The sequence below is a fragment of the Manihot esculenta genome, chromosome 15, assembly GCF_001659605.2.
Source record: "Manihot esculenta cultivar AM560-2 chromosome 15, M.esculenta_v8, whole genome shotgun sequence".
NCBI classification, from domain to species: domain Eukaryota; kingdom Viridiplantae; phylum Streptophyta; class Magnoliopsida; order Malpighiales; family Euphorbiaceae; genus Manihot; species Manihot esculenta.
In genome coordinates this window covers 13,755,546-13,765,393 of record NC_035175.2, presented here as the reverse complement: position 1 = coordinate 13,765,393, position 9,848 = coordinate 13,755,546, and the positions used below count along the sequence as shown (strand labels likewise).

Below are 9,848 nucleotides of genomic sequence, written 5' to 3'. Positions count from 1 at the left end.
AAAACCGATGTTGGAAGGATGAGAAAATATTGAAAAAAAGATTTAAATTTTATATCCCAATGATTTGAAACAATTTCTACTTAGAAATCAACCTTTACGAGAACAAACTCAAGAACTACAATCATTTCATTTCCTTTGTTTGGCTATCTAGAATATTGCTGAGAGTAGTTATAGTTATTTGTGTTCGTTGTTCTTGATACTGGTTGAGCTCTCTGTATTACAATTTTTTATCATTTCCTTTGAAGCCATGGAGTTTGGTGATGAAGCAAAAATAGTCTATAAAAGTAGGCGTAAGTAAATCAAAATTGACTCGATAGTCTTTTAATTTAGTGGGTTTGAATTTAAATTGAGTTATAATTAAGTTTTGAGTTGAAATTTTTGGATTTAAAATTCTATTATTTGTTATGAATGAAATTTCATTGTTATAATATATATATATTTCTATATAACATAATAATATAGGTGTAATAATATATAGAAAATATAACTTTTTATCTTACCAATATACTTTTTGTTTTATCAAAAATTCAAATATACTAAAAATAGATTTTTAAGCCTCTTTTTGTTTTATCAAAAATTTAAATCTACTAAAAATAGATTTTTAAGCCTATAAGCCATATAAAAGCTTTTAAATTATAAAAAAAAAAAGAAGTTACTCAAAAAAACTTGAGACAATGTTAAACCTAACCCATTTCAAAGAATCCTGAATTTGCAGCGATAAAAAGAACTTTGACTAGCCACTGATCGAAATAAACTATAGAGAGAGGTTGAGTAAATTACCAAAAAGATGATAAAAGAGACTATAGAGTGCTATATCAATAAATCAAAGTCGATCACACTTCTTAACAATCGCGAAAACTTAAAAACTATAAAAGATCAGAGCAAATAAGGAAGTAAATATGACATAAAAATCTTCTTTTGATCAAAAGAAAACAGTACAAAAATCTAAAAATCCTTCATAAACTAAGTTTCAATAACCCTTCGACATCTAAGACTATATACTAAAACTCAATAGGGGTATTTATAGTTTTGGAGTACATATAAAAGTAGACACTGAGCATAGCTTTCACAGAAGAGGTAGCTTATATGTAATTAAAATATTAGAAATTCAATCTCATATAAATTGATTTAAAATTTAATAAATTAAAAAATAAATCTCTTTTTTGAAAAGTAAAAACTTATTTATTTATATAAATTTATTTTAAAGGTGAATTTAAATCTATATTTCAAATAGAGAAAAAGGGTGTCGCAAAGAGTAAAGAAGAAAAATAAAAGAGAAAGTTGTAAATTAGAGAGAAGAATAAAAAGAGTGGCAAAGAGTAAAGAAGAAAAACAAAAGAGAGAGCCCTAAGCTAGAGAGAGAAAAAGTAAAGAAGGAAAACAAAGGGGTAACTTCTCTAAGCTAGCTAGAGAGAGAATAACTGCTTAAAATGTACCTAGTTCCTTGGAATGTAATTATATTTAATAAATTTTAATAATAACAATATTGCACTCCTTAAAAGAAAAATCCTGAATTTTAATTTGGTTATTGTGGGCTAAAATGTACTATTGCCAGATACAACTTTTACACAACTCTATAATAGATAATTTTACTTACCGTGGAAGCAATAAATTAATCTCTGTTGAAAGCAATATGCAAAAAATGGTGTATTTCTTCCTCAGTGCTTCAAACCAAACCCTCGAATAATTCACTCAATGGAGGATAGACCAGCGGGGACCTCAGCCGGGGCGGGAGTAGAATCACCGGCGTCGGCCGAGCCCGCATCGTCACGGAGGCGAGTCGGAGGGCAAAAGAGAAAAGTCAACGCGCTCTCGACATCCAGCTCTTCGTCTACACCGTCGAAACGGCTCACACGCGAGAAGGGCCTGATCTCTCACCCTCCGATCCACAATGGAGGTCCGTTGACCAGAGCCCGCCAGAGCCCCAATAATTTGGCTTCTTCGGCTTCCGCCGGGACAGCCGCTTCTGGATTTAAGCTCGAGGAGAAGGTTGCTGTGTCCGATGCTGCTATGGTGGCAGCGCTGGATGAGGAGGTGAGTAAGCTAGAGGAGTTGCAGGCGGCGATAGAAGTGGAGTTTGAGGGTATTAGATCCAGAGATTCTAACGCCCATGTGGTGCCTAGTCATTGCGGTGAGTGGCGTAGTGGCTTTTTGTGGGAGTTTAAATTATATGTATTTACTTGAAAGGAGCTCTTTTTTTCCTTTCTCTTTTGGTTTTGGGAATTTTGTGTTGGTATAGTAGCTAAATTGGGGCCATTTGCTTCAATTACGAGGAGTTAAATTTGATCATTCTTGTAGGATTTTTCTTTTGTGTTTTCGCTCATATTGAACTGTGGTTTTCTTTAGCAAAGTTTTATGGTTTTCTCCACTGTGGAATCGTGAATATGATGAAAGTGCTTAACTTGAAACTATTGGTGACTTGTAATTGTTTTTAGCAAAATTTTATGGTTTTTCTCCAATGTGGAATGGTGTAAATGATGAACGTGTTAAACTTGACAGCATGAGTGACTTTTGATTGTTTTATCAAAATTTTCTCTCCTTTATTGATTGTTGCTAGAAATCATCCATTTGGTTACTGAGGAAAAAAGGGGAGAAGAAAAAAGGAAGTAAAGTAAGAGAGAGTAATATATGCATATGCTCACATAAACATATAATACTCTTGGTGTGTTAGTGAAGTGAGGGTTCAAAATTTTTCTCTTGGTTTAGTTGCCAACACACAATTAATCAGGTTGTATCTGATGCTTTCACCAGCGGTAGTGGATTTGCATTTTTCTTTTTAATTTGTGTTTTTATTTTCTGAGTGTAAGGTGGGGAAAGTGCTAGAATGAATTTATATTTGATGCCTAATCTGAGTTCATTATCTGCATGGGTGGAGAGCTTTTGTTGGCGTGGCGGTGGGGTAAGTGGGAGCTATGGAACCCAACCTCTCTAAATTTTCTTATATATATATACACCCATAAAATATTACTTTTGAAATTGACCCCAAAACATAATGTATATTATTGTATTATGATCTAGGTAATATGAAATATTAGACACTTCTTTTCTCATCATATATTCAATAAATTTTTATAGCATTGGCATCTTCAAAAACTTTTTTAGCTTAATTACACTCTTTGGAATGTATAATTTTATTCCCCCCCCCCCCCTTCCTTTTCACAACATAAACCATGACTGTGATTAACCAATTTTCAATTTAATATATACCGGCAGACTCAGCAAGAACTTTTTGTCTTCATCCTGGATTTGCTGTATTTTAGCCTATTGAAGCAAAATCCTTAATGTAGATATTTAAAGTAGAACGAGGCCTTTTGAACTCATATTTTGCTAAAAATTACCCTTGAAAGTTCCATTTTTGAGCTTTGATTGTTAAGTGTGTGTGCCATAATTGTTTGAGGAGCTACTTAATTGGGCAATTTTTTTGGGGGGGCTTACAGGTTGGTTTTCATGGACAAAAATTCACCTCCTTGAGGAGCGTGCACTGCCTTCTTTCTTTAATGGGAAGTCCCAAACCAGGACACCTGATACCTACATGGAGATACGTAATTGGATTGTGAAAAGATTTCATACAAATCCAAATATACAGATTGAATTGAAAGATCTGTCTGAGCTTGAAGTTGCAGACCTTGATGCAAAGCAAGAGGTGCTAGAGTTCTTGGACTATTGGGGATTGATTAATTTCCACCCATTCCCACAAATAGATTCTAATGTCAGTGCTGATGGTGTAAGAGATGTGAAGAATGATTCATTGCTTGACAAGTTATTTCACTTTGAAAGCATTCAACCATGTCCGCCTGTTGCCCCCAAGCCTAATCTTTCAACTCCTGCTCTGGCATCTGGGTTATTTCCTGAGTCTTCACTTGCAGAAGAGTTGGTAAGGGCTGAGGGGCCAGCTGTTGAATACCACTGCAATTCTTGTTCAACTGATTGCTCTCGCAAGCGCTATCATTGCCAGAAGCAGGTTGGTTGTTCTTCAGAATTTATAAATTTATTTCTACAGAAGGAAGAAACACATTGATGTACTGAACTATCATCTAGGTAGAAGGTGTCAGTTCCACATCACTTGGACTTGAAATAGTGTTGATATGCTCAAAACATAATTTTAAACTCCAGAATCTCCCTGTTTCCTGTGTTAATATTTTATGATTAAAAATTGGAATAAAATGCATGCCAAATATTGTTATAGGCTATTAGATATTTCATAATACTGCAAGAGTGCAGTTGCATTTTCATGTCACATGATATTTTTTCATAGATGTGAGAAGTGTGCTTCTCAGGAATATGTTTGTTGTTGGACCTTTGTTCAAATTTTGACTTGTGGGTTGAATTCATATCATTATTGACAGATCCTGCTGAACAATATGGCTATATAACAAACTGAAACCATTATTTGTTTGCATTTGGGACATTATAGTGGCATAATTTAAATTACTATTTGAATCTTGCTGGCTTGAGTTGAATTTTTAAATTTGTTGTTCCATGATCTGCAGAAGTTTCTGAGAATAATACTTTTCATTGCAGGGAAAGGAACATAGTTCAATTCAATTTATGAAACGTCGTTTTTTTAAGCCCAATAAATATATTTGTAAATATACATTTGGTTATTTATTAGATATTGTTCAAATTTAAGAAATAACATAATCCATAAGGATGTGGGATGAGAATATCTTCTTGAACATTCATTTTCAACCTAATTTTCATCATCATTTCTTCTGATTATGTTCTTGTTGGACAGGCAGATTATGATTTATGTGCTGAATGCTTTAATAATGGGAAATTTGGCTCAGACATGTCTTCATCAGATTTTATTCTCATGGAACCTGCAGAGGCTCCTGGTTTAAGTGGTGGGAAGTGGACAGATCAAGAGACCCTACTTCTTCTTGAAGCATTGGAACTTTATAAAGAAAATTGGAATGAGATAGCAGAGCATGTTGCCACAAAAACTAAAGCTCAATGTATATTGCACTTTGTTCAAATGCCAATTGAGGATGTCTTTCTTGACTGTGATGATGATATAGATGGGAGTTCCAAAGAAACTACGGATCAACCTGCAACCAATGATGATACATCTGTTTCCAAAGATGTGACTGAAACAAGTGGGGATAAAAGTGGTTCCAAGGAGGATCTGCCCTTGAGTTTGGCTCTAGAAGCTTCAAAACCAGAAGATGCAGTGGAAGCTGAAAAGCCCAACAATGCCAGTGAAGCAGTAATTGATGAAAAATCTTCAAAGTCAGAAGAATCTAGTGAAGTGAAGGCAGTTCTGGATTCCAGTGAAAATTTGGCACTTAAAGCACTTACAGAAGCATTTGAAGCTGTTGGTTATCCTTGTGCTCCTGAAAATCAGCCCTCATTTGCTGAAGTTGGAAATCCTGTCATGGCTTTGGTAAGTCAAATGTTAATATGCAGGAAATTAGGGCATTTCTTTGGGTGCATTTGAAATTAACAACCATAGGGGGAAAAATTATACTATACAAATGTTATACGGCTGGACTTTGGTGCAACAGTAAAGTTGCTCCTTTGTGATCGGAGGTCATGGGTTTCAGCAGCAGGAAACAATATCAAAAAAGCAGGGGGAAAGCTGCATATGGTAGATGATTGTCACATGAGTAGATGGAGTGCAGAAGGGTTAATTGAGTGGGTTGAGGAAACGAATAGAGAGTTGGAGTGGAGAGAGGATAGTTTTTGGAGGGAAATACATAGCTGTATTATTATTAAGGGTGGCTATAGAAAGTCAAAAGACGATTATTCTAGCTAGGGAGTATAAAACAGGGCAATCTGTAATAGTGAGGCAGATCTGAAATCAATAACAATTTTATTATTCTTGAAGCTTCTCATCTCTAATTCTCTCCTTTTCTAATTCTTTCTTCTTACTCTGAAATCTTCTCTTCTAAATTTCTTCTACTCCTACAAGCATATGGTCAACATATAAGTGCTTCCTATTGAATGTGAAAGAAGCTTAGACTAAACATGCTTTAAACAAAATAAGTTCTGTCATGTTTCAAACTAATAATGCAAAGTAAAAGTTTGTTAGTTCTTTTTTCGCCTTTTCCCTCCTTCGCTCCTATGGTACACATGAAGAGTGAAACACTTCAACATGTATATTATTTTCCATATTCGTTCCTCACTCCCTTTTACAGCTTACATTGCAAGCAGTAAAATATCTCCTTCGAACTTTCACCTTCAAAATGTAGCAAATGTCTTAAAACTTACATGTTATTGGTTTCCTTTGTAGGCAGCATTTTTGGCAAGATTGGTAGGAAGTGATGTGGCTATGGCTTCAGCTCGCAGCTCTTTGAAATCCTTAAATAGCAATTCTCCTGGTGTGCAGCTGGCTGCAAGGCACTGCTTTCTGTTGGAAGATCCACCAGATGACCTGAAGGGACCAGCTGGTCCAAATTGGTATGTATATGTAAATCTTTTTCCATTCCTTAAATTCTTTATGAAAAATGGTCTCTCATGGGATAAGAAATTTGCAGCAGTGCCATGGAAATGGCTAATCAAGATGCTCAACAATACAACCATGAAGGCCAAACCCAGAAAGGTTTGAATGGAAGAGACTTGTCAATTGACCACAATGACAAGAAAACTGAAGATTCTGCTCCAGAGGAAAAGCAGCCTCCAGATTCTATAAATGATGACCCCACTGAGAAGGTAAATACTGCAAATGAAGCAGGCACAGAAATTTCTCATGAGGAAAATGAAAGTGGTAAATTGAAGGAATCTAGTGAATTGGAGTATCAGAAGAACCCCCAGATAAGTAGTTTAAAGGAATCAAATGAAATGCAAGCGAAGCCTGAGCATCCACTGAGTTTTGTTCAGGAGAAGGAAGGATCTTCAGCAGCTTTGACCTCTAAGCAAACAGAGGTCTCTAAGGATGTAGAGATGGTGCCTGATTTGAAATCTTCTGAAAATAATGAGCCTTGTCAATTAGTTGCACCACTGTTGGTTGAAGAGGCCTCTCAGTCTCAAGCTGCAGAGACATCAAAAAATGTAGACATTATCTCAGATTCTCTGCCTGCAGGGAAGAATGTGCAACTAGTGAAATCAAATTCAGTAGGAGATCAGTCTCAGCCCATAGAGGTGCCAAAGGATGTTGACATGTCATCTGAACTGCCTTCAGAAGCAAAAGAGTGTCAGCAGCCAGCTGCACCAAATTCAGTGGTTGAAAATGGAACAATTACAGGTCTCTGGCTCTCCCCTTCTGTGTCTGGGTTGTGCATGTGTCTGAAAAGGTCTAGTTACATTTATCATGGGGGAACTTGGAATATTCTTAGACAAAATAGTAAATCCTTAATTGGTTTACTGAGGGAGTTAATATGCTTGTATTTCCCATCAATTTTTATCTTTTTATTTTGGTGTTATGCAGTTAAGGACCAAAAAGGCAGTAAAAAAGAGAAACCTGATTGTAGGAAGATTAAAGAGGACAATACCATTGATAAATTAAAGCGAGCTGCAGTTTCTGCACTTTCAGCAGCAGCAGTGAAGGCAAGAATTCTTGAAAAACAGGAAGAAGACCAAATCCGACAACTTGCTGCATTGGTGATAGAAAAACAGGTATTTTTCATGTTGTGCTCAGGTGTCAATGTTTTCATCTGTTGTTGATTGTATAAATCTGATCTTTCTGATGGGTCCATCTGTTGCAGTTGCATAAATTGGAAATGAAATTGGCTTTCTTTAATGAAATGGACCACATAATAATGAGGGTTAGGGAGCAACTTGACAGGTCAAGGCAAAGGCTGTACCATGAACGAGCGCAGATCATTGCAGCCCGACTCGGGTTACCAGCATCTTCATCTAGAGGAATGCCACCAACGTCGCCTACCAACAGAGTTGCAACCAACTTTGTGAACTCAATTCCAAGGCCCCCAATGAGCATGACTTCCCAAAGGCCACCAATTGCAAGACCCATGGGGACATTGGCTTCCACCCCATCTAACTCATTTGTACCAACAACTACAGCAGGGAGTTCAATTCGGCCCTCTGGCCAGGACAAACTTTCTTCAGTAGGGACAAAATAGTCTTTCCTCGTGATTCATGTGAATAGAGCTCTGTTGATTTTTATGCTCCAGTGAGTACCAACCATTTTAACAAGTGAGTGTCCTTCACTGTCCTAATTATTTTTATATTCTAGAACTTGGAGGAGTTTTGAGTCTCCTTTGAGAACTTGAAGTTTGATCAGCTGATTACAACCTAAATATCTCCAGGCTAGACTGATAAAACTGAGTTGATTTGAAGTCAAAAGGTTTTGAAGAAGAAACATGGAAAATTGGAAATATGAGGAAACTGTAGGACTAATTTTGAACTAGCTGGCTCTATTTTGTGCTTCTCATCCGTCTTAAGAACCTGGATATTATTTTCAGTTCATACTGAAAACCCAGAGCATTAATTTGGTGTCTATCCTTTATTTACACAACGTCTTGAAAATCTGTTTTGATTGGAGGGATCCAAGGATTGAAGTAATACTAGTTCTAAAATCTACTTGTGAACTAGTCACCTTATACCTTTAAGAAGTTGCAGTATTAGTAATAACTTTACAGTTAAAGTGGGAGGAAAATGGAAAGGTGCCCCACCTGCCCCTGCCCTTGTATGCTACGATGTTCTACTTTTAACTGTTGCATGAAATAATTGACATGTTTTGCCATTGACCTGCACACACTTTTCATGATAACTGTATCATTAAACCTTAACATCATTTTTGACGTCATTATATAATTTTAATCGCCTTCCTTCTTTCGTTATTGGCCTTTAAGTCGTGAGAATTTAAAGCATTGGCTACATGATCCTTGATGCATTTTCATGGTGTATCCAGTTAATGCCTTCATGGTTCTCGGGGTGCAAGTTCTAACTCCAGCAACGAGAACATAAATCTTTAAGTGAAACATATTAGTGTTTACTGTTTAGCTGATATCTCACTCGGGAAATTTTCGCAGGAGGAAATCGCTGGCATCGTCCTTCGTGACCTGACCTCTTGGTAACAAGCCTGGAGATGAAGAACTTGCCGGATTCCATTTGACAGCAAGGACCAGTAGCAGCAAGTATGGGGATGAAAACCTGACAAATTTACGGCTTGGAATTTTCTTTTTGGTTGTAATTTGCAAGGTTTAGGCAAATATGATTTTAGATATTTTTAAGTGTTGTGTAGTTTGTAATGGTATGTAAAATTTCTTACTGCTCCGAGATTGTAGGTATTAACTTAGATTCTCCTTTTTTTTCCCCCATATTTTCAAGCAGTGTTATATTTGATAACCAAGCTCTAGAATTTAACTCCGACCAGGCATATGCATATGCATATGCATAACCATAACCAAATCCGTTCAGGACATGAGTGAATGTCTCATTTGGAAAAGACTTGCATTTGAAAGTAAATTATCAGATAAATGGTGATTCTATGTGGATATATACATGGAATGGTAAATTGATTATATAAAATAATAAATAAATATTAGTAAGTCTTAATTTTTTTTTTTCTATGTGAATTAAAACAAATTTTCACAAAAAAAAAAACTTTAAACTTATTATTCCTTTTGATTTGCCATTTTAGGCATTAATTCTACAAATGGCAAGGTAGTATATAAAATTTCCTTTGATAAAGGGGTAATAAACAAAAAATTTTGCATGGCTCAGGCTTTCAATTAGAGGTTTTATTTATTATACGTAGTATATCATGTTAATCTTTTCCGCAGTTCAAGTCGAAGTATTAAGAAGGCTCCGAATGATTTTTGATGAATCGTTTTTCTTACGTTCCACAATAACATTTTCCGCCCTCACTTGCACTTTATAATAAATCATTGTGGATGCCTCCTTTAATAGTGGATCATCCTCTGCAACTAGGTTTAAACATTGTTGCT

General features: G+C 35.9%; 1 protein-coding gene across 2 annotated transcripts; it reads left to right on the top strand.

Annotated features, from left to right (window-relative positions):
- Positions 1-1,608: 1,608 nt before the first annotated feature.
- On the top strand, positions 1,609-9,246 carry LOC110601506 (SWI/SNF complex subunit SWI3D). Of its 2 annotated transcripts, none has more exons than XM_021738660.2 (8): positions 1,609-2,131; positions 3,438-3,961; positions 4,736-5,383; positions 6,233-6,399; positions 6,480-7,183; positions 7,367-7,554; positions 7,644-8,091; positions 8,931-9,246. In XM_021738660.2, the coding sequence occupies exons 1-7, from the start codon at positions 1,696-1,698 to the stop codon at positions 8,016-8,018; spliced, it is 3,042 nt and encodes a 1,013-aa protein (XP_021594352.1). In that variant the 5' UTR covers positions 1,609-1,695; the 3' UTR covers positions 8,019-8,091; positions 8,931-9,246. The 2 variants fall into 2 exon arrangements, with proteins under 2 accessions (XP_021594352.1, XP_021594351.1); XM_021738659.2 differs by having other exon boundaries at positions 6,477-7,183.
- The last annotated feature ends 602 nt before the right edge of the window (positions 9,247-9,848 follow it).

What these genes read in the sequence shown, in the direction of transcription:
- LOC110601506 (XM_021738659.2), top strand. Translation starts at nt 1,696, where the DNA reads ATGGAGGATAGACCAGCGGGGACCTCAGCCGGGGCGGGAGTAGAATCA. An exon ending in TGTGGTGCCTAGTCATTGCG is followed by an intron (nt 2,132 to 3,437) that starts GTGAGTGGCGTA and finishes GGGGGCTTACAG; the next exon opens with GTTGGTTTTCATGGACAAAA. An exon ending in CATTGGTGATAGAAAAACAG is followed by an intron (nt 7,555 to 7,643) that starts GTATTTTTCATG and finishes CATCTGTTGCAG; the next exon opens with TTGCATAAATTGGAAATGAA.